The sequence below is a fragment of the Ochlerotatus camptorhynchus genome, unplaced genomic scaffold (assembly GCF_037179485.1).
Source record: "Ochlerotatus camptorhynchus isolate MF236.1 unplaced genomic scaffold, CSIRO-AGI_Acam_v1.1 ptg000586l, whole genome shotgun sequence".
NCBI classification, from domain to species: Eukaryota; Metazoa; Arthropoda; class Insecta; order Diptera; family Culicidae; genus Ochlerotatus; species Ochlerotatus camptorhynchus.
Window position 1 is genome coordinate 271305 of NW_027041066.1, and position 25185 is coordinate 296489.

At 36.1% G+C, this 25185-nt stretch overlaps 1 protein-coding gene across 1 annotated transcript in view; it reads left to right on the top strand.

Moving 5' to 3' along the window:
• The first annotated feature begins 1267 nt into the window (after nucleotides 1–1267).
• The window catches only part of LOC135713822 (glucose dehydrogenase [FAD, quinone]-like), a 40847-nt gene continuing 16929 nt past the window's right edge, over nucleotides 1268–25185 (top strand). Inside the window, exon 1 of the mRNA XM_065237057.1 lies at nucleotides 1268–2250. Within this exon, the coding sequence (XP_065093129.1) occupies nucleotides 1829–2250 (422 nt within the window). The 5' untranslated portion in view covers nucleotides 1268–1828. The remainder of the gene's footprint in view (nucleotides 2251–25185) is intronic.

Consider the following 25185-nt stretch of genomic DNA (forward strand, 5'->3'; position numbering starts at 1 on the left):
GATTGTATTTTGATTAACATGTGTTTAGTTTGTATTTTGTGTGAGTGAGTTTTTTTTTTAAATGTTTGTTTTTAATAATTGTATAAATAAAACTGCTGATATCAAGTTGAATAAAAATAAGTTCATGTTTGAGGAATAATTAAATATTTGTATCTTAAATCGACAGCAAGTATTCGGTTTCATTCCTTTAACTCTAGATTTAAAACATTAATTATGTATAACGCAAATAATAACTTAGCTCTGTCAAGTTTATTCAATTGAGCCTGTACAAATAAATTAATTTAAATAAAACAATAAACCTAATGAATGTCAACCAATGCCAATTAAGGATAAAACAATACAAATACAACAGAAGGTATAAACACTAAAATTATCTCAAGTGCGACCATGTTATATCGAATAAATAAAGTCAAGCCTTCAGTCTGTATCAAAGTCAACTTAATAACTACTGCTTAGCAAAACCAAAGGTCACGTAGCAGTAAACCCTGTTCGCAACCCACAAGAAATTCAACTAGCCAGCAGCGTTCAATCGTGATATGTACCGTGCACTAATCGAATAGAGCCATATTTACTGGCCAGTGATGCTTACCATAAGGCCTCTTTGCTCGATGCACTCGGTCCATGGAATTGATAAAGCTATGCAATTTTCTTGTACATGCAATTTTTGTTTGCATAATCCTACAAAAGGTAGGTGTTGTTGTGACTCGTTGAATCGGATGCGGATTTTTTAATCGCATGCCCGATCAATAGTTTGCAGAGGTGGTGATTATGAGGGAGCAGGTGACTTTGTGACACTTGACCATGCACCGCACCGTGATCGACCGGCATGTTGATAATATATTAGTTAAGTATACCAATTGATCAGTAAACATTGTTGCTGTGCTTGTCAAGAGTTAACAGTCTGTATTTCTTCATACACACACTCTTTGGTTGATGAAATATTTTAAGGTGCAGTACAGGTAACGTAGTACAAAATACAACCAGAATACTTTTGCGAGACGAACTATACCAGATAATCTAACAAAGGTGTATTTAGGTTTATAAATAGGGAGGGGGGGTGTGATTTTTTTACTATGGAGGATCTAGCCGAATGTCAAAAACCGAACGCGAATTGGCTGACCGCTTTAATGTTGCTGAGTTAAGGCAGTCCCCCTTCTGCCCGGACTTGCTACGTCTATGTTATTCATAGTTGTTTTTGTTTTGCCAGTTTTCTCTGAGAATGAAATGAATCAACTATCTTTCTAATGCTCTCCCCAAAAAAAAAACTTCAACACACTCTCCAGACCGTTTGCTCAAGTTTAGTTCACTCTCCGCTGCGGCGGTTGGAGTGCAACAGAAAAGTGTTAACAGCTGAACTGGTGTTGAGCCACGATCTAGGTTTTGATGCTCCTTGCAACTTCATTCATATTCCGAACGTCGAGTTGTATGTACGTTCGATTGGATTCGCGGTCGCGCGCGCTTATACATGTGCCTCTGGAAATCGTGTGGTGAATCGGTTGCATAATTTTCGCAGCAATCTTTACCAAAGATCCACGCTTGACTGCATGGTTGATGATTTGCGAAAGTGGCCTATTGAGTGAACGGTGCTATTTTTTGGATTGGTTGCCAGTGTGATATAGGCAAACGAGTTCAGCATTTGACAGCAGCTGTTCCTTTTAGGAATTCCTCGAGCTCCAAGAAGATCAGCGATGGCATGGAAGAGATTATAGTGAATCTTTTGTTATGAGTTGAACAAGTTGCTTAAGATAAGCAACGTTTGATTGGAGTGTGGCGTGTCGGATAACTTAGAGTTTCTTACAGTGCAAAAGTCTATTCGTAAAAAGAAATCATGGTGATACCAGGGATCCCATTCATTAAGCTTGTTCCCTTACTAGGGGGAACAGCTTTGAAGGCTGTCCCGGCCGTAGCTGCAGTTACGGCAACTGTTGCGGCTGCTGTTAAGACTGCTACCGCGATAATAGGGGTGGGAAAGTTGGCGATCATACCGATACTGATTGCATCGTTAGCGTACTACAACTATGACCTGTTCGATCCCGAGAATCGACCGTTCAATGTGAAGGAGGTGGATCGAGAGTATGATTTCATCGTTGTTGGAGCAGGGTCCGCTGGAGCCGTGGTGGCTTCGAGGTTATCGGAGATTGGCGACTGGAAGGTGTTACTGCTAGAAGCGGGAGGTCATGAGACGGAAATTTCGGACGTGCCAATATTGTCGCTGTATTTGCACAAAAGCAAGCTGGATTGGAAATACAGGTAGGACATTTTTCTTTCTGTTTTTCATTGTTTAAAATTTATGTGGCAACCTTTATAGATGTTATATTTTTCTCCCAATTTTTGTGGGGATTCTTCAAGATACGTGGAAATAGTTATTTACGTACATTTCATGTAAAACTCAAAACATCAAGATTTCTTGCAAAACATGTAAATGTGATATCAATTAAAAATGATTTCATTTCAGCTGGTTCTATTATTCTGATACGCACTTTATAACACTCGTGATTGTTTCTTCATTGTAGGGAAAATAATGACGGGTGAATGCAGAGATGCCATTCATACGGGAAAAAATCGTAGTTTTACGGAATTGTTAAATATCTACTGATTTAGGGATTTGATTTCATCCTACAGAAATTTGCGGTGTGATTTTTTACATGTCTTTCTAAATATTTGCTCCAGAAATTTACTTTCTTAAATTAGGTTTCAAGTAACCAACTTTTCCAGTCAGTATCCTATAACTTTTCCAAAAAATCAGTTAATAATTGACTTCAAAGTCGTTAAAATAATAAAGTAAAAATCCCTGATACATAGGATAAGGTCCAGTAGTATGAGGCTCAATATTGACGAAATCCATTTTCCATACAATTTGTATTACCACAAATTTTCAGTTAAAAGACATTTATCAGCCAAAAGGACTTGATTGTACACTGATACATAACGCATTACCCGAGCAAAGTCGGATATCAAAACACTATCAAAATGATGTCTAATTTTGTTTTTGAAATCATGTTGACAAAATATTTTGATATGCTATTTTTTTTTATTTCGGTTGAATTCATAATTTGATATTATTTTGATATTTCTAAAAAATAAAGTTAAAAACATAATTTGTAATTTTAAATGAAAAAAACGCATCCACATTTATCACTGAAATCTACATTTTTTTTCGAACAAGTCAATCAGGTTCCTTTATGAACATCACAAAGACAATTATGGCATAATGAAAATTTTACAGTGTTGTTTAACAACATTTATTGATGTTAATCTACCTGTGCATTGAATTTATAAATCGATATAAAATTGATTTCGTCCTGTTCGTCTGTAATACTTATACTAATACATTGTTGAATATTGTAATTTAATTTTCGTAGGTTTAGTCGGTTTCTTAGCTCATAATTAAACTTGTTGTCATAAATCTCATTAACTTTCAGTTCTCTCCCAACAATATAAATATCGTCATTATCGTCGTCTGATAAAATATGTTCGATGCGAAGGAATTTATCATTCACAGTAATATAAGGGCCATCGTAGACTAATTTTTTTCATGATTCATGTGTCTTATTTCTATATTGAATATAATTCCACTAGCATTTGTCATTAAAACGAAACTCTAAATTTAAAAACTTCTCATCGTCTTTTTCTATGCTATTGGATCTAATAAACTTCAATCGTCGTTCAATTTTAACTTTTGTTATTTGTCTATAATGATAAAAGCGATTCTTGTAATTTGTCCCACTGGGTGATTATTTCCAGTTCTGTACTTTAATATGGCACCATTCGCACTTGATTGACAACATTTTTTTGATTTTGAAACTTGATATCAACCAAAAGATTTCAAAACATTCAGATTACTAAATTTGATGTCATGATATCAAAATAATAACTAATTTAGTTTTTTTTTTTTACTTTTTTGTTTTCCTACCATATTTGTAATAACATATTGATTACTTATTTTGTTTAGTTTTAACACAATTACTAATATCAAAACGCATACATGGATTTGTTATCAAGAAAACATAATTTGTTATCTTTTTAATATCCTTCATATACCATTTAGATCTCATTTTTGTTATGATTACTGTTAACTTGTCCACACGGTAGGCAACATATGTTATCACGAACGCTTATATCAAAATATCAAACTTAGTTTTCATTCTTTGCTCGGGTAGACATCTGGTTTGAAATATGAAATGCATTTCAGTTAACAATGCTGTTCGATAGGTGAAAAGTCTACATTTCTCAGTTAGGGAACGTCAAGGGTAGTTGTTATGAGTGATACTATTGGTAACTGGTTTCTGGTACTGGTGATTAATGTTTCATCATAGTTTGTTCTATATCTGATGAAATTTCAACGGCACCAACAGTAGGGAATTTATATTTTAAGAAGTTTTTATCGTTTATGTAAAGTCTGTTCCAGTTAGAATTCGGCCGCTTCTTTTTAATTACTGTAGCGCCTCTAATTGTCGTAGCAAGAAACTATTGACAGCGTTTTGATCCGGAAGGATTGTTTATTTAGTATTGAAAATTCATCAGGATTTATATACTTGTTCAAAAGTTATTGAAGATTGAACGTGATCTGCACTCTCAAATTTTGATGGACGATGAAACTTACGTAAAAATGGACTTTGGACAAATCCCAGGCCACAAATTTTACTTTGCTAAACGTAAGGGGGATGCTCTGGATACATTCAAATTTGTCTTTGCAGATAAATTCGCTCGCAAGTTGATGATTTGGCAAGGCATGTGCAGTTGCGGAAAGAAAACAAAGATTTTCATCACTGGAGCGACTATGAACGGACAACTTTACAAGGAGGAGTGTCTCCAGAACATAATTTTACCGTTCATTTAATCACAAGAAAGTCCCGTAACGTTCTGGCTTGACTTAGCCATCTGCCATTAAAGCCGCGATGTCATAGAATGGTATAAGCAAAATAATTTCGATTTTATTGTGAAAAGCATCAATCCACCAAATTGGCCAGATTTTCGTCCCATTGAATTTTTTGCCATAATCAAGCGCAAATTGAATAAACAATCAAAACACCATCTGATTTGGAGAAGTTGTGGAAAAGGATGGTATATGAGGTTGACAGTAATACTGTGCAAGAGGTATTCCGCGAAGAGTTCGAAAATTCATCCGAAAAAGCCGACGAATATTTTTTCTTGTATTATTTACTTAAAGCTAAATAAAAATCCTACAAAACTAATACCTTTAGCGTTTTTTTACAATATATTTACCCTTGGAGAAATGACCTATTTTGTGCGGCCAAATACTAAATGGAACAGACTTTAAAGTATACGATACGCTGAATAATCCCCAAGTCGAAACCCAAGAGATGTGCTCATGTTTATAATGAAATCGATACGACATTTACGGTCGTAATAATTATAATGTGAAGGAACCTGAACCCACCAACACTCAGTAAGCAAAAACAGTCACATTACAACACATCACTTATCGCGTTGTAGCTATTATCATTGTAACCCTGCGACGAGGATGAAAGCTTAGAGAACTTAGAAATAACTACTTTTACACGAGACGTAATCCATATTGGGCGTAAATTATGGAAAGTAAATAATCATTTCATGTAAAATTGAGTGTACTCAAATCTAAATATAAGCAGCTCGACGAAGAGAACGTTTGAGTGATTTGATTTTCTTGTTTCTTTCAACTGATTTTAGTGTCAAAAAGCCGCTTCCATGTGTCGGTCTCAGGAAACTGAAATTTACATGACTTTTTTGTAGTGTGTATATTGTGAAGAAGCCTGAAACTGAACCTACTCTATTCTGCAAAGTAAGCAAAAACATTCGTCATAAGGCCTCCGATTGCCTTAAATTGCAATACATTAGAAACCTCCAGATAAGCCTCATGAGTCCAGTGGCCTTGCCGCTTAATTTCTTTGACCTTAAGGTGATTCGTTGAAGATGCCACTAGAATGAACACGAAAATTAAAATGTTTTTGCCTATCTGTAAGCCTCATCTATTAATCAAATTTCGATATCTTTGAACAATTCCTGAAGTTTTGCATCTTAATTAACACTAGAATTTTAAAAAGATTAAAAACTGTTGGTTTTGAGAGTTTTTGAATGTAATAATTTAAGAGTAGTAGGAGTCTACAAAAGTTGTTACTGGTCATGTATTGAAGGTAGGGAACAACGTAAGAACATAGATAGAACAAACAATACAACGTTAGAATGTAGATGTTTCCATACATACACGCAAATAAATCCATGAAAATTTATTTAATATTTTAATCATGCCTTAGGGGTTAAAAACTGGAGCACTAATGTTATAACTGGCACGCTTACCATATAAGAAAATTCATCACAATGTAGATTTAATAAATTGATCATAAAAATAAAATTTGGCTTATATGCCAAACACAAAACACAATGTTTTATGCCATAAATCAATAGAATTACGAAAATATCGTAAATGCAGCTATGATAATTATCGTTGAAAGTGATGCCATTGTGTTTAAAAATTTCTAAACATTTGCTCTCGAAAAGCGGATATTAGACAATTATTTTTTATTTATATGGCATATAAGCTATTTCCAATTTTCAATCCGTAGCCTCCAAAATTCAGTTATCAGCAATATTTTACCACACGGTCATGGATACAGATTATACCTGCCACGTGATGCAGTTTTTGGTGATTTGACATGGGTGGCATAATAGCCGTTTCTTCGTTTATGGGCAGATCTGGTCTTCTGCATTTTTAAACAAGCAAGTCAGAATTGCTTTTAAATTATCTCGGATATAAGCACATGATTGACCACCCGCTGTTGCTTCTTCGTTAGATTAGATCAGTTTTCTTTATTATAACGACTTTTAGCCGTGGGTTGGTTCGTCTCTATGCTACTTCGTTATTGGCAGATCATCTGTTATCACACAGAAAACCAACAGATGATGCTTGCCACTAGCATTCAACCTGAATGTGTAGAAACAGGTGACATAATACCATAATTGTTTTATATTATCTCGGACATTTGCCAAATAATATTCTGAATCTTTTGTTTGTTTCAATTGAACTTTTATTGATAGAAATTTTAATAAAAAAATCAAATAAATTACAATCTACTGGTATGAAATGAAAAGGTTCTCTACTCATGGCTCTAAAGTGACAAAAAAAAAATGATTCATTAATTCATTAGGTATCGCCATCGTATCGGGGTACTCATATTGGATACCTCTACCTCGAAAAAATCTGGCATCACTGATGTGGTGATATGAGAATTAACAAAAGGGGCTACCCAAGTAGACAGTTTTTGAGGGACATTAAACCCCCTCTTCTCCTGCATATACACATTTTTCAAGGCTCATAATAGGGTGCATCCTGTTGTTAAATAATAGAAATACAATAGCAGCTACAATTTGATTAATATGAATATACCTACATTTTGCTTTTGGAGGATATTAATTGCAGTTCAATTATTTTGACGCAGCTTCACAGTCTTTAACGGAATTGATATTATCTTTACGCATTTCCTTCTCGATATCACCAATTGATGGATTTTTTTAGTTTTACTTTCATGATCCCTCACTCGTAAGCTAGAACACACGATGATGTTCAACACACTTGTAATGGTGTGATTAAATCACTTTTTTTATCGGAAATTCTATTTTAAATAGTAAACGTTAATTTTCGCCTTAATGGTGGTTGAGACGCATTTGCGTTTAGGTGTCTGACCCATTTTTTCTGCGTTTTCACCTTCAAACTAACTAAGATCTTTAAGTTAGATCACAGCGTGCTATTTAATAATTTACTCCACCAGAAAGTGATCACTTGGAAACGAACACTTGCTGAAGCGAGACGTTGATCAATTTTTTTAGCAACTCGCCAATCCAAGCAAAACCGACATTGAAATTTGGTGAACGAAATGGAATCCGTTTTCGGTTCGTTCGCATAACGACGTTTGGTATTAATAAAAGCATAATAACACCTTTGAAAAACTCTTCAACGACTGAGACCTACATTTGATCGTATTGATGAGTATTGTACACACATACAATAGGCAGCGGGAAGAGAAATCACCATGATTACTATGAGCAGGTGGCATGTAAACACCGTTGGGCATGGCTCACTATTTTCCTCGTGATTAGATACTGGAAGGTAAAATGATGAAAGTGTGATTTTGTTGGTTCCGTTGATTATGCGTCAATCTCACATAAGTTATGCATAATTTATTTACGTACCCAGCACAGAGACTATGGGCAAGCTATGGTGGATTAAAAAAATACCATATTGATCCGCCTGCCGATGCCTATGGTATTTTTAGATTAATAATATAGCCATGCGCGGGTGTGACCAATATGATATTAGCGTCACTGCCGTGCAAGACATTGCTGCTCAGATGGACATCGCGTTAAATAGGGGGATGGGAAACATTAGCCAAACGCAAATGGTCTTGAAAAAATAATTTGTGAGAAATTGGACAGTATGACAAGCTATTTTTTTTTAAAAAACAAGCAGAAAACAAACTAGCTGTAACAAATGATCAGCGCAGTGCATATAGGACGAGTTAGTCGAAATTGAATCAAAATACCAGACGCAAAAAACGTTAATTCTAAAATAGTGATAATGATGATGATGTTTTTTGTTGCTATTTATGTCAAAGAATTAGTTCAATTCAACCTTTGTACCAACGAAGCTATTAATGGCAACTGGTTCTTGGGTATTACAGTTGTGCGGAGCATGAAGATGGATAATTATGACATTTTTTATCGTTCTCCCAGTTCTAGCGACCAGCGTTTTGTTGTAAAACTTCTGAAAACTGGCTCCAGACATTCCTTGATTCTAGTAAATTAAATGTATTGGTTGGTGATTTTAATGTTAATTAACGTGATAGCTATATCCTTTGAAGCGATTAGCTGATTTTTTTTTCAATTTAAAACAAACGGTAGATAAGTATAAGCGAATTTCCCGGCACAGAAGCACTATAATGAATCAAGTTTACTCAAATTTTGATTTAATTTGTCCAGTTCCAGAAAGTGAAAGTGATAATCGATCATGAGACCTTATAGATTAATGTATTGGATATTATTAATAATAACGAGAGTTTTGTAAAATTGAAGTGCTGGAAGAAATATTCAAAACAGTCTGTTTCGAATCTTGTTGAGAGAAACTTGAAATTTCCATTCGTGACCTGTAATTTAGTTGAATCTACAGCTGTTATAACTAACGCTTTGAAAACGTGTACCAATCAATTAGTTGAGCAAAAGTTTGTTTATTTGAAAAACTCGACAATTTGGATATTTTGCATCTTAAACGGAAAAGGGAAAATGGTACAGTTTTGTAGATCAAATAGTGACAATCATTGGAACAGGTACACAATCGCGTGTAATAAACATTAACAATCGATAAAAACACACACAAACGACTAGAACTGATCAGCATCAAAACAACAGAAAAGAGTTATGGAAAATTTGAAATCTTAATTGCTGCCTAGAAATTGCAAACCGCGGTCAATAACTTTTAATAGCACATTAGAACAATCAGAACAAGTAATTGCATCTAAATTTAATGATTATTTTGTCAACAGTGTTTCATTGATTAATCTATACATTGAATTGGTCGATGAACCTCACGAAATAAAACAGCCGGGTTATAATATTTAGTTGTAGATTTGAAGATTTTCACCTAATTACATTAGATGAACTTAAAGTTATTTGCTTTTTATTAGGAAAATCGGATGGAGTAGGTAATGTTAATGCTGAAGATATTCAAGATTATTTTCATGTAACTGGCCACATTTTGCTGGACATTATAAATGAACCATTGCAGACTGGACATGTACCAAAAATTTGGAAGGAATCCTTTGTTCCTATTCAAAAAGTTGCTGAAACGATTAAAGCCGAAGTCGAACATGTTGCACACATTAGAGAAAATTTTAGAACTTGTTGTGTAAACGCAGCTGCTGGAGTATTTAAATAGTAATAGTTTATTGATACCAGAACAACCGGGATATTGGAAATGGAATTTTTGAGAAACCGCGTTGAATTTGGTATTGGCGAAGTGGAAAGATACAATTGTTGCTGTTTTTTGGATCTAAAACGTGCGTTGTACAGTGCTGCAAAATCTCGACAATACACGGCGATATTCAAAATTCTGCTTTGGTCACTCATTCGAGCTAACAGTCATCGTCATGGCGAACGATGTCAATTGTTTGTGACAATGCTTGTCAGTGGCGAGCATGTGCTGATTTTTGTATTTATGTTTTAATTACTAAATTTGTAACGAAATTAAATGACTTGCGCAAAGCAATTACATGGAGCCGTTAAAGCGAATAAGCATCTTCGTCTTGAACTGCTTGGATAACAATAATGTGACACAAATTGTACGAGATTACTCTGTTTTTACCAAGTGAATCTTTGTCATTGACGAAAAAATTAATGAGATTTTGACAAAGGTTTTTTTTTTGAGGATCAAGTCTATCATTGGCTATTTGTCAATACCGCGCGAAAGTCTGTCAATGACAATAAAAAACGCAGCACTGGCGTTGTAAACCATCTAGGCCCTTATTGTTACGATCAATCAAGCGCTTTGAAGTTACGAGTAAATATTTTAAAAGCTATTTGTGTAACATATGTTTTTAATGATTGTGTTTCCAGTCCCGTGGAGAAAAACCTTGGAGTGCCCCAGGGAAGTGTATTAGAACCCCTTTTTATTTATTCTGTATATTAATGATTTGCAACGTGTTTGCCAATTTTGTCACATTCATCTTTTTGCAGATGATACTGTGTTATTCATTGCTGCTAAGGATTTCAATTTTTTTCCTTGATTTGTTTTCCGTCGATCTTGTTTTCCGTGCACCAATGCTACCGACGCCAGGGAGGCAGCTCCCACACCTGGACCCTACCTATCGACCCATCAACTCATGAACCGGGGACCAACGGCTTTACTTCCCTAGGATTGAACCCAGGCCTCTCTTAGTAGATGGTTGAGATTGAATATAAGTATTGATCGCGTATCTTGGCATGATTATTAATGACAAACTTAAGGTCAACTCTCACATTGACAATGTCATCACGAATTTAGTATGGAATTCTATGACGATTGAAAAACGGTTTAACTATTACCAGTAAAATACAGTTATACAAATCTATCATAGCTCCTCTTCTAGACTTCTGTCCTCCCATTTTATGTTTGGCCAATGCAACACTAATACCGAGATTACAGCGCTTGCCGAGAAAAACGTCGTTGAAATTTATTCCTCCGTAGACTCTTGGGGACAACCAGAAGGAGCTTCTTAAGAAGATTCTGAAAGAAGCTTATTTTGGAAGCTAGTTCCAGATGCTTACCCATCGCTCCACTCCTCTAACTAAAAAAACACGAGCATGACAGTACATCTATAGCTACAGTCTACAATCGTTTTTAATGGACAACGGCTTTCTGATAAAAACCTCCACATGGGACTGTTATGCTTTTATGTGCAGTATACTAATAACAAGTGTTTATTTTTTTGAAAAACGGATGCTTAGCATAAAGGCGTTACATGAGTATTATTACAAGACACTGAAGAAGTCTGCACATTGTAGACGAAATACGCGTATCTGTCAAGGATAAGCAAATAAGGTAATGAAATTAAATGTAAATTACTAAGCCTTCTCTCTCTCTCTCTCTATATATCTCTCTCTCTCTCTCTTTATACAGGTATTCCACTTAGACGCCCACAGGATTGATATTTTTATTAATTATCTTATAATCAACACCAATAATCAATTAAATCTGCCTCATTATGTTTTACTCTTAAAAAACAAATCAATTTTAAGAACATTAAAAATACCAAAGCCCAGAATCTTCTAATATGTTTGAAATGCAGTTTCTTGTTTTTTTTTTAACAAATATAACTACAAGTCTCATTGACGGGAGAATTTTTTCAAGCCTGTATACAATCTAAGTCTTGGAATCTTTAAAATTTCAATAAGTCCCAGAATCTTCAAGATCTTGTCTGCAATAATAAAAAAATGTTGTTTCCGCGATCTCGAAATGCTTTCAAGAAATTCAGTTTGTTAAATTGAAGGATTAAAAAAAAATAGTCAATTCTTCACTATTCTTCTCCTTTAGCATTATTACGTATCTACTGGGACTTTACACAGGTTCTCAATTGAGCGTTATTTTTATTGTTAATTGAGAACTTTCAAAGTCAGTACCATTTTTGCATTAGTATAATTGTGTGGCAGCAAGTACAGTCATACATATGCCCAGGAATGTTGAGAAATTTTTCATCACGAAAAATGTTTAGACCGGACTTGGAATCGAACCAAGCCGCCTCTTGCTTTATAGCTGCGCCTTTACCGATTGAGCTAAAGGAGGCCCCAATCTTCACTTTGCAATATAACATCGTATTTATGCGACTTTAGTCAATTTGAATAAAAAAATTGCACAGTGGCACAAATAACCCTGGCAACCATGCTTGGCATGCACAGTAGTACACACCAACTGCTCATTTGTTAATAACTTTTCATTCAGTTGTTGAAATTTGTTTTTCTTTAAAGTAATTGATAGATTAGGATCATAGCTTACTATAGATATGCAAAGAGTAGGTAAATTTTAACATTTGAATCAACACTAATCAATTTAACACTTAAATTCCGAGATGAGTAGTGAGCATTTCTCACCTCATTTGTACAACTTAAAAACAAATACAGTTCACTACTAGCACTAAAATCTACTTTTTTTTACATATCTATAACAAGCTTACACTCTATTCTATCTACTGCTTCAAAAAGAACTATGTTCCGTCAACTGTGTGCACAGTTATTAGCAAATGAGCAGTTCGTGACCAAAGCTGTGTATGCCAAGCATGCTGGCAACACCTATGATGAGCCTAATGTCCATGATGATGTAAAAAGAAAACCAATGAAGAGAAACGATCAATGGATTTTTACTATGTATATACAAAATGGAATCTGTTGGAAACAATATCTAATCAATAATTAAGCGAATAATTGAGATATGATGCACAAACAATGCGGTTGAGTTTCAGAATTATTCCAAATCTAATCTTCAGTTTGTTTAAAGGAAAAACAACTGTCCTCGATTTTTATTTCTTTAATTTTCAAACTGGTCGAGCATCGTGGAGTAAGAATCAAAAGGTGTTTTAATAGAATCAACCGAGCGATCGTGATTGTGATGGACAATAAATTCAAGCAGAACATGATATGAGCCTTATGGTTAGTTTATTTTCAATAAAACGCGTTGTAAATTGTAGAGGATAGCATCCTTGCCTCTCACGCAAACGTGCACGTGTTCAAATCTCATCCCCGGACATGTCATGAATGACCTAACATGTTTTAGAGCGACTTTAATACACCAAATTTGAAGTATAAATCTTCCGCAACCAAGTCCTTTAGAGCTGCAGGTGGCAAAATATTGATGCAATCCGAGTGGATTGGAAATTTCCCAGATTACCAGTATTGCCTAAAACGCATGCTTCTAATCGTGTCATAAATTTCATCTACCTAACAAAAACCTGTTCCATGGTTATCTTGTGAACTTGACACGCTGTATTATGAACTTCGCTATTTACACACACCCGCCTGTTGAAGCATTTCTTTTCCCCCATAAATCAACCATCCAAATCGAACCGGTCTTCGTGACTCGATGCAACAAGGAAAAATTGACTTCACTCTCACTGACACACAAAAAGCACGCCTTCCTCGAGTTTTCCTGGCAGTTATCTAATCGGAAGTGTGCATATCGTTCACACGCATTACTCAAATGTGCACGAACGATCAGACCGACTCAAAATAAAGTCGAGTTGACTAAATTTCGTCAAAAGTGAGATTAATTTTCCGGGCTTTTCCAGGAAAAACTTCTCGAATATGAGGAAAATCGATAGAGGTTTCACTCAGTCATTAGTATATTTTTAGGCTGAGTGAAACCTCTTTCGATTTTCCACATATTCGAGAAGTTTTCCTGGAAAAGTCCGGAAAATTCAACTCATTTTTGAGTAAATCCACCCTTGACGAAATTGAGTCGACTCGACTCAATTTTGAGTAGGTCTGATCGTCCGTGTGTATACGCATATGAGTTTCCATGCTTTGGCTTCTTTTTGGGTTTGCAACGTGCCGGTCGCTGCATTTCGATTTGACCGATAATCGGACACACAGAAAACTCTTTCTTTCTTGAGTGTGGCCATCGGAGCGTTCCGCCGTATGCCAAATGTTCACGCAAGACATGCCTACATGAAAAATGGGTGATGGCTGGCACGATGGACGAAAACCCGTAACTGAATGTGTAATATATCAGTAAAATACACGTGTGTGATAAGCAAGCAACTAGTGAGCTAAACGAGAACATTCCACTTTACGGACTGCCTAGGAAATATGATTGCAATTGGCGGGCTAAAAATGGGGAAGGGCCTAATGCGTATTATGTGTGGAATTTCCTGGTCATAATTGATACGATTAGGAATTCAAGTGGTTACCAGGTCTATGTGTGAAAGCACAAATACATTTTTAGTTTTTTTGTAGAGTATATCGAAGTTTAATTCATATAATACACTAAATAAAATGTGAATAATATCTGTGCGAATAATAGAGGTATGAAATGATGATGTTTGTTACTGGACAGGAGGCCCGAAAAAATCACATACGAAATATTTGAATATTTAAACCTTTATGAGCGCGAGAAATTTATTACATTTTTCTACACTGTGTTATTGAAAGGGGAGCTGGGTACCCCGTCGTGCATGTAACGGATAACGATTAATATAACTAAGGGAATATGCATAAATGACGTAGCAAGTAGGGGTTCAAATGTTGTGGCCGGCCAATGTGTTCCGTATATAAAACGAGGCGAGAAGGGGGATGCGAGTATGAAATCGGTCAAAACATGCAACGTCATTTATCGATGATCCTTTAACAGATCACGAGGCTCATCGAGCCGTTGATGCACAGACGAAGGGCTGAAAATTCGGAGTGGAATGGTAGAAAACCATATTTTTAACGCTGAATAGGCAATGATATAGGGGAAGTAGGGGCATACTGAATAGGTAAAGGAATAGTGAACATTTCGCACTTTGATTCTGGATCTCCAGCTTCATGAAACAAATCAACTGGTAGTAGGTTCAATATCGTTATGATATTGATCCTACCACCAATCAATTTGTTCCGAACGGCAGGAAGACTAAGCTGGGGCATGGGATGCTCACTATGCCCCTCTTACCCCTACCACCTATTTGGTAAAAAATAACAAAATAACTGGTTGTTGAAAATTGATTTGCGTCACTCCACCTTGAAGGATATTTTTGATTTCTTGGAAAATCATATCTGACAAATTTCACATACAGTGAAATCTCGTTTTTAATTAATTTGTTTATTTATTTATTCATTTGTCGTCAATCAAGAGAAGACCGTTTTGTTACAATTATAATTAAATTTTATGTCTAACTTTTAAAATATATACTATAAAAAAGGCAAGACTAAACAGTATCTTGTTTACATTGTATTACTTTTGCGTGTTCGTAATTAACTAATAGAATTGAAGCATTACTTAAATTTGATTTTTGCAATTATAAAGACCTGATTTAAAAGTCCAAATTTGGCATAATTTGTACGATGGTGGCTTGAAATAATTATGTTTCGATTCAATAGTTGCTGAGTTTTGAAAAGGGGGTTTTTTTAAATTATCGTACAGGTTGGGGTGAAGGTTCTGGCTACTATGAAATTTCGCCTACAGGTATAGATTATGATCATATGAACCAAACATAAATTCGAAATATTTGGCCTCATAATAAGAACCAGTACTCCTAAACTGTATCTTATTGAAAAAATGTTGAAAAAAAATGCCATTTTAAAATATTTACAGTTCAATAAAAAAAAATTCGAATAAAAGTTCAAAATCGTCAAAATCGAGATGTTTTCAACTTGTGCTATAATAATTTAATACCATTTATAAATATTCCCAAGCGTGTAAATTCATCAAATGGAGCATAATTTTTGAAAAACAAAATAATTTTAGAATTCATTCTGTAAAATTAAATTTGTATGTTGCCAAAAACGAATACTTTACACTTGCAAATTATTACCGACTTCGGTAATTTTTTTGAGAACTTTCAACTGCTGTACGTTTGGTAAAACTTTGACCCTCATTCCAAAAACTGTTCCACTTAATTTTAATTTCAGAACACTGTCAGCCTTGTTTTAAATAATCAAGTCTTGCCATTGTGGTGAAGTTTTCCTAATTTTGAAACTTTAAAACTAACGAATTAATATGCCTGACTTTTACCAAACAGTGCAGCTATTGAAAGTTCGGTAAAAATTACCGAAGTCGGTAATCATTTCTAAGTGTTTAGGGAAAATGTCTCTAATGTTGACCTAAATATTGGGCCCATGGATAGATTCTGTTTTGCAATTTTTCCTAGAATTAATTAATTAATTTATCTATATTAGGGAGGCTTTCAGCTGGTTCGCCTCCATTTTTTCCTAGAACAATACGTCACAATGGACAACATAAATGGATATTTTGCTGCTAGTGAAATAGGTCAAAAAATACTTTCCTTCGAAATTTATGTATGGGGATCTTAGACCGACATTAGGGATACTAATCCTATATCCGAAACAAATATTATGTTCTGAAATTCGATTAAAGGTTGCGATTTAATTATTTTCAAATAAATAATGTTTTATTTAATATGCAATTAATTGCTAATATTAGTAATACTTGCTTTATATTGTTGACTGTCTGCAGTACCGTACTCAGAAGGTGGCGAATGTGGCACCAAAATAATCCCAAGGGTGGAATAGCTAGGATTTTACAAAACTAAATAGAGATATTTTTTATTTAAAGGCGAGATCTAAAATAAATGGCAACCATGACAAATTTCTATTCCACAACCTTTAGATCAATAATGTCGATAATACAGGGATATTCGAGATTGATTTTCAAACTGTCGCTAAGAAGCTGAAAAACTACCGACGAACCGACATGCTACTGGAGCACATGCTCAATGAAACTCTTCAAAGTCACATGTTTCTAAGGAAGCTTTCAGGAAAGTTCTGATACTTTCGAGGAAGTTCTGTGAACAATAGATAAGTTTAGCGAACTTCATTGGAACTGCAATGAACTTTTGGAAAGTTCTGAAATTCTAAAAACGTTCTGCGAACTTCAGTTCAGAAAAATATTACATTCTGGAAAATTTTGCGAAATTCAATAAGAACTTTAGTGAAGATTTTCGACCTTTAGAAAAGTACTGCGAACTTCAAGAAAACTCTATAAGCAATACACCCAAAATCAAATGTATGGATAGATTTCTTACATCATCTGCACTCTTTCATACAACACATGAAATAACAATTCAAACAATGGACGGTAGCGTTCGAGCATCTTCACGAGATGATTTTCTAGCTGCAGTGCATTTGGAAAAAAAAACATTGTAGATTTACTATAATTTAGCTTGCATAAAAATTACAAATCAGTACAGTACAAACCAATTATTAGCAGTTTTTCCATTACATATTTTTTTAAGACACTAAAACGTCAATGATATCTGATGGAATCAATAGTTAAAAATAAAGATAAATAAATAATGTAAATTAATTGGCCGAATATAGCACCAATTGAAAAGATTTTGTGGAGTAGTCAATAGATGAATATTGTACCACTTTTACAAAATTGTATATTTAGAGCGGTATAACATTAATTTATTTATTGACGTCAATCAGATATAGACCGATTAGTTACACTTTCTCACAGTTTTTGTCTTATTAATAATATGAAGTACTTTTTTATCATTACATAAGTTTGTCGAACAGTAAAATCTAACGGAGTCGTGATCAACTCCACTTCAATGATCAACTTCAGCCCGTTTTACAATACATTTCTATAACAGGTACACCTAATAGATTTCAATTGACGTCTTTACGAAGCACAATTACTACAGCAGAACGGGGAATATATTTTATTTATCGCATGAACTACATTCAAGCGTCAACAATAGATGACATTGCACTTCTTAAGCTGCATTAAAACAAACAATGATTTTTTCCTAACATGTCATTGTATTTGCTTTTCTAGTGACATTATGATTAAATTCCTCATATACCATTTCATAATGTCTGTCTCCATCGCATTAACACACACGAACCGTGAATTGTTTTAACTGAAATGCCGTATATCTTTCCAACCTGAAGAAGCCGGTTGATTATTTTAATGAGATGTACAAAAGTTGCGTGGTTTTCATGAGCTACGCTTCTGGTGTGGTATACGATACAACATGAAGTTCATTCGACTAGCGAACAGCTGCCCTCCACCTTCAATGGGTTAATAAATCAGGCGGTCGATCTGAGAAGCGATGCGGTGCAATATTCATAGCTATCATAAATAATTATATAATTGAAACAAAACATCGATGGACCAGTCATAATGAAAGAAAAACACTACAACTGAATGTATATCGAATATACAACTAAAAACTGAATAGCTTGCTGATCAATATTATTAGTAGTGGAATGCAGTCGACGAATAAAAGGCGTTTATTTTCAAGCACTTTTTACATACATAACTATGTTTATTGATAACAATCCCTCTGAACAAAGTATTAACAATAAAAGCGCTTGAAAAGAATTATTTGACAATCGTATAAAGATTCATCGTTCTATTTTCAAATTTCCCGCTACTTTTAACACTCAGTGAACAAAAAAAGATCAATCATCTGGCACAAAGCACGTGGTTGATTAATGCGTTAGATTATCTTGAGTTAAGCAGTCAGTTTTTTTATATTTCAATTTAAACCACCTGAACGGCTGCTTCTAGACCAATTGACATTGAATTTTGTACGATTTCCCTTTTACCATGGCTGCACAAATCAAACCACCACAATGCCGTTTTGTTCCGTTATTTGGACAAGTACGTAAAAGCAAAGGAATTCTCCAGCTACAAGTTGTATGGACTCACTTTGGGAGTCAGTAATTTGCTTCATTATGAATTTACCAAGATACAGTAAATTATGTTTTTGTTTTCCTTTCTCTTATTACGAAGAAACGGCATACTGTTGCTCAATATTGTGCGATAATAGAACTTTCGACTCAAGGTACCGGGCGCAAAACAACGTAATTGTACGATGAAAATCCAAAATGCAAAACAGATTAAAGGTACAGAAACAGTTTCTGATGACTGAGTAATTAATTTGCGAAGTAAAAAAGAACACACAACAACAGCACGGTTCCTATGCATGTCTGTTCGGATTTTAAGTTGGAATCATTGAATGAAAACGGCGTTTTAAGATTACTGATTTAGAAAAAAAGCAAGGTCTCAGGTTAAACAAAACATTTTAGAATCCGACCTAAGAAAGGAAATCCGATCGGAAATTTTGAGATTCGGGCAATAGCATATAATTTAATATCTTGGACTTAGACTAATCTTAAAGAACAATAGATAAAATAATCGTGGTCCTTATAATTAAACAAATAATATTAGAGCCAAAAACATTTTTTTTCTGATTCTGTACTGAATTACCAATCCCGGTTTGAGAATTTGTTTTCACCTTTCTACAATAAAAAAAAACTGGGATTTCAAACTTAGATAAAAATGGCTTGAAAACCTTTCATCCTTATTTTAGAGAAATTCACACTCTACCGGTTATTTTTTCCTTGATTTGTTTTCCGTCAATCTCCGACACAGTAATCGTCCACCCACCGGTGTTTCTCAGCTGTCGTTCGACCAATTACACTTTTGTATGTGATTAGATTAGCAACCATAAACTAATTATCTACAGAACATCAGTTCAATTGCTTGAAGGACGGTGATGATACATTACGGTGCATGGACGGTATCACCCACCGCATGTATGGAGGGATTACTGTATTCAATTTTGACACCATTTGAGAAATTATTAATACGTGTTTCGTTCTGGCACACAAATTCAAGCTAAAACTATTTGTAACGATGTTGTTGCGTAAAAGTCAAAAGAATTAAATAATGTTTACATTAAAAAATCTTATTTTTAAGCGATCCTGCTACCTAGTGAAGATCGAAACTGTCATTTCAAACTGACATGTGTTTACTGTTTACAGTTTGTTGGTTTGTTTGTCAAACGATTCTCTGGGATGTGGTATTTTGTCACAAGGGTCCCAGTTTATACATAAGTACCATACGGTCTATTATGCTAATTAGTTAACTGTCTTTAGATAGCGTCTATCGATAACTGTAGTATCCAATGTTTATGTCCCTAAATGCGTCCCATTGGAAATTTGTGTTAATTCCTTTCACTATAATTTATTAACACCCTTTCGCCCTTAGTTCAATATACAGTAAATTCTATTTTTACGCAATTTTCATTGTTTTCTATTTTGCCCTCATTCAGGATGAGTAGAGAAATTCAATACCACCTTATTTTCTTTGATCTTTTATGATGTTTTGGCACAAGTTGCACTACTTTTGTTACAATTTGTGATCACGCGATAAAAAAAAAAACGAGTCAAATAAAAATTTCCAGAGAACTTGAGTGTAATTATTATTTGAAGTTGATCTTTATTAAAATTTTCATGGAACATCTTAAGAGTTCAGGTTTTTAAAGCGAATCAGATCGATCCGTAGGTGGATTTAGTCAGTATTTTCAATTTCCTTTGCCACTCAATTTCTTCCATGTTTTTATTCAACATTACAGAATATCAATAATTTCACCATTCATCAATCGCTGCTCCAAATCATCAACGTTATTGCAGCCCATTACGACATAACCATTGAACAATTCACCATCACAAATATTAACCTAATCAAGGTGCGAACCGGCAATATTTAATCTACCCACCACACACCCACAAGGTTACACCTTGCAGCATTGCTCCATCTTTCAGATGCTCGTAAAGCGATCGTTTAATTTTGTTTGTTGAAGCGTAACGATACGGTCGGCACTTGCTTCGACACTGACTGCAAACAGCCAGTACTGTCCATGTTCGCAATCGGATTAAAATCAGCCATACTTCTACTGTTCATTGAGCGTCGTAGTGGTGACCAGCCATTGCCTTTGGAGGAGGTTGATTCGACACCAACCTACTGCTTCACCCCATTTAGGAATTGATGAATGATGATAAAATCCTTGAAAATTTCACAAACGATATGACACATGGACATGACTGTATTCGATTGAGAGAATTTAGTTTTCCGAGTATCATGCACCGGAAATCCATTTAGCTCATGGATTGATTATTAGTTGGTTCAGGTTTTTTTTCCTTGATTTTTTCCGTCGATCTTGTTTTCCGTACTGAGTACCAATGCTACCGACGCCAGGAAGGCAGCTAGCACACAGACCCATCATCAGCTCATGGACCGGGGACAACGGCTGTACTTTCCTTCCGAAGGAAGACGTGATCAGAGATTTTATGCCTCATAAAATCCCGACGGCGCCGACTGGGATTGAACCAAGACCTTTTGGAGTGAGGGACAATCACGTTTACCACTACACCACCAGCGCCGCTTGAACGTGACTAGGGTTGAATATCGTTAAAACCAGTAAAAAAAGGTATGACAAAAATCGTAAATGGGAAACGCTTCTCATAATCAGACAATATATGTACAATATTCTTTCTATATCATATCCCAAGTCACTAAGGGGCTGTTCATAAACTACGTAGACAGTTTAGGAGGGGAGGGGGGTTGAGAATTATCCACGGCCCATACAAATTTTAAAATGTTGGTATGTACAATTGTCTACGCAGGGGGAGGAGGGGGGTTAAGAATCCCAAAAAAACTGTCTACGTAGTTTATTAATAGACCCTAACAAGACCGCTAATTACCCTTTTGCGGTATTTTTTGGTTGTTCTATGAATAATATAAAGTTTGGAAGTCCTATAATATTCTTATTGTCCATAAAGGACAATTAGTCAATTGGTCCTAGGTATAATAATTATAAGCTTTCCAAGAGACACATCTCCTATAGTAAGAGGTATCTTTGAGGAGAAAATTGCTGCTCTGTTCCTTTTCAGAGATAATTTCTTATTCAAATAAGAGGTATTAAATAGCTATGAAGTCGAATTATGCAACGAAATTCTGGTTCTAAAGCTAAAATTTGATGTACAAATAGAGATACGTTTTTGAACCAAAATTTCTTTATCGCAGGTAATACGAGTATCGCAAGAGCGGCTGAGTAAGTTGTAGCCACTCCTGAATCGAAGTCTCGCTTCCCGTCACCATCCCTCGCCAACTGGGGAGTTTGGTAAAGATAGATGATCAACCCGATTCGTACCTTCCTCAAAGTTGTCCTTGCTCGCTTTCTACTCTCTATATACAATTTTCACACTGCCGTACTCTAACGGAACTATCAACTCTGTACTTTCATCTCCTCCATCTATCGTATAAAATTACCACTTTAATGGCGGTAAGCTCCAACTCAGATTAACTTATAATACCGTCCCTGTCTTGATGATCTGCTAAATGTTTGCTTGCCCCATAACGTGGGTAGATTACCTTTTCGTGGTACGTTACGGGATGTAAGATCTACCACCGATTCCTAGTCCTGACTACTTCAAACTAGGGGAACAGGATTTTCAGTAATCCAAGGAACACATCTTAGTCCTTGTTACTTTTTATGCCTTGTTGATAGTGACAATACTCGGCTTTGCCTACCGAGGATGATCTTGAAACAAGGAAAAAAAAATGAGTTAGTTGTCTTCATCTATGTGATTCCTAATCTTCTATTCGTTGTTCCCTAGTTTGAAGTGGTTAAGACTAAAGGGTGATACGGTCAAAATTTGGTCAAGGGAAAACGCGTGTAAATCGGTGAAATCGTTTTTTTTTTTAAAAATAAAATTAAATTTCTTTTTCAAGTTCAATTAGTATAAAATTCAGGAAAAATATTCAGTTAGGCTTCCGCTTTTCCAAATCCGAATTGCCGGGCCTTACGCTTGACCCCTGCCATCAGATTTTGTACAGCCACCTTGTCCACCTTCTTCGCCGCAGAAAGCCAGTTTGCCTTGAACTGCTGCCCGCCCTTAGCAGTTTTTTTGGTCTTCTTTAGGTTCCGCTTGACAATAGCCCAGTATTTCTCAATTGGGCGGAGCTCTGGCGTGTTGGGAGGGTTCTTGTCCTTGGGAACCACCTGCACGTTGTTGGCGGCGTACCACTCCATGGCCTTTTTACCGTAATGGCAAGATGCCAAATCCGGCCAAAACAGTACGGAACAACCGTGTTTCTTCAGGAAAGGCAGCAGACGTTTATTCAAACACTCTTTCACGTAAATTTCTTGGTTGACAGTCCCGGAAGCTATGAAAATGCTGCTTTTCAAGCCACAGGTACAGATGGCTTGCCAAACCAGATATTTCTTTGCGAACTTTGACAGTTTCATGTGCTTGAAAACATCTGCTACCTTTCCCCTTCCTTTTGCCGTATAAAACTCCTGTCCCGGAAGCTGCTTGTAGTCGGCTTTGACGTAGGTTTCGTCGTCCATTACCACGCAGTCAAACTTCGTCAGCATCGTCGTGTACAGCCTCCGGGATCGCGCTTTGGCCGTCGTATTTTGTTTATCATCGCGATTTGGAGTCACTACCTTCTTGTAAGTCGATAGTCCGGCTCGTTTTTTGGCTCCATGCACGGTAGACGATACACCCAGCTTATTTGCGGCATCTCGGAGAGAGAGGTTAGGGTTTCGCTTGAAACTACCGGCAACTCTCTTTGTCGTCTCAGCGGCTTCCGGTTTTCGATTTCCCCCCGATCCAGACTTCCTGGCTGTCGACAAACGTTCCCCAAACACTTTAATTACATTTGTAACGGTTGATTTGGCAACTTTTAGCGATTTTGCCAACTTTGCGTGCGAGTAGCTCGGATTTTCGCGATGCGCGAGCAAAATTTTGATACGCTGCTCTTCTTGCTTGGACGGCATTTTGAAAACTGAAGAGTGAATTCCAAAATCAAAATAGGAGCAACATTCTACACACATACACCTTCAAACTGAGGGGTGTTCAGGTTTTTTAAATGCAAAATTGAAAGAAATACGTCAAGTTGATATTGACCAAATTTTGACCGTATCACCCTTTAGGGTTCTGATGCATGGTCATTATCAGTGTCATACCTTAATTATGTTGCTAAGGAATCCAATTTTGACTGACAAAGGGGCGAGCCTTTTGAGGGTGTTTCAACACTCAGAAGGGTATAAATAGCGGGACCTTTCAATAAGAGTCAGATCCTTGCGATAAATGCAAGAGTGGCAGCTGTAAAAAATCGAATACTTCATCATTTCTCAATAGTGATGGAGTAATACGACATGCACTAAACTAAGGACACGGGATATACTACAATAGATAAATTTACTGGTCGCAGTAGTGTTAGGTCCCGAACGGCGCCGATGGTGTAGTGGTAAGCGTGATTACCTCTCACCCCAGCAGGCCTGGGTTCAATACCAGTCGGCGCCGCCGGGATGTTCTGAGGCATAACATCTCTGATCACGCCTTCCTTCGGATGGGAAGTAAAGCCGTTGGTCCCCGGTTCATGAGTTGAAGGGTCGATAAGTAGGGTCCAAGTGTATGAGCTGCCTTCCTGGCACGTCGGTAGCATTGGTGCTCAGCACGGAAAACAAGATCGACGGAAAAAAACAAACCAAAAGGAAAAAAAAGAAAAAGTGTTAGGTCCCGAACAGAGCAAAAAATGTTTGCTTAGAGTCGTGTTGATTAAAGGGCGAACACGAAATTATTGCGACACCGAAAATGTCATGCCAATTTTCTTATAATGTTTAGAATCAAACCAAAATTTTAGGGTAGTTTTATACATATATTTACTTCAAAAATCAAAAGAAAAGTTAATCGATGGAGCCTTGAGTGTAAAATTGAACGCATTTTCGCTTGATGCCCTCCATCAAAGTCTTTACAGTGTCATCCGGTACCAGTTTCTCAGTTTTTTTTTTCCATTTTCTTAACATGTCCTTCTCGTCTTTGACTGTCTTCTTGCTCTTCCGAAGTTCCCGCTTCATTATTGCCCAGTACTACTCCACCGGGCGCAGCTCCGGACAGTTTGGCGGATTCATGTCCTGGAACAAAATGGACAGAATTGGCCTCATACCACTCCAGGACACTTTTAGAATAGTGGCATGATGCCAAATCTGGCCAAAATACGGAGCTTCGTCGTGCTGCTGGAAGAACGGCAAAAGGCGCTCAGATTTGTAGATCTCGCCATTTACTGTGCCCTTTGTCACGAAAGGCTCACTCCTCAGTCCGCAAGAGCAGATGGTCTGCCAAATGAGATATTTGAAGGCGAACTTC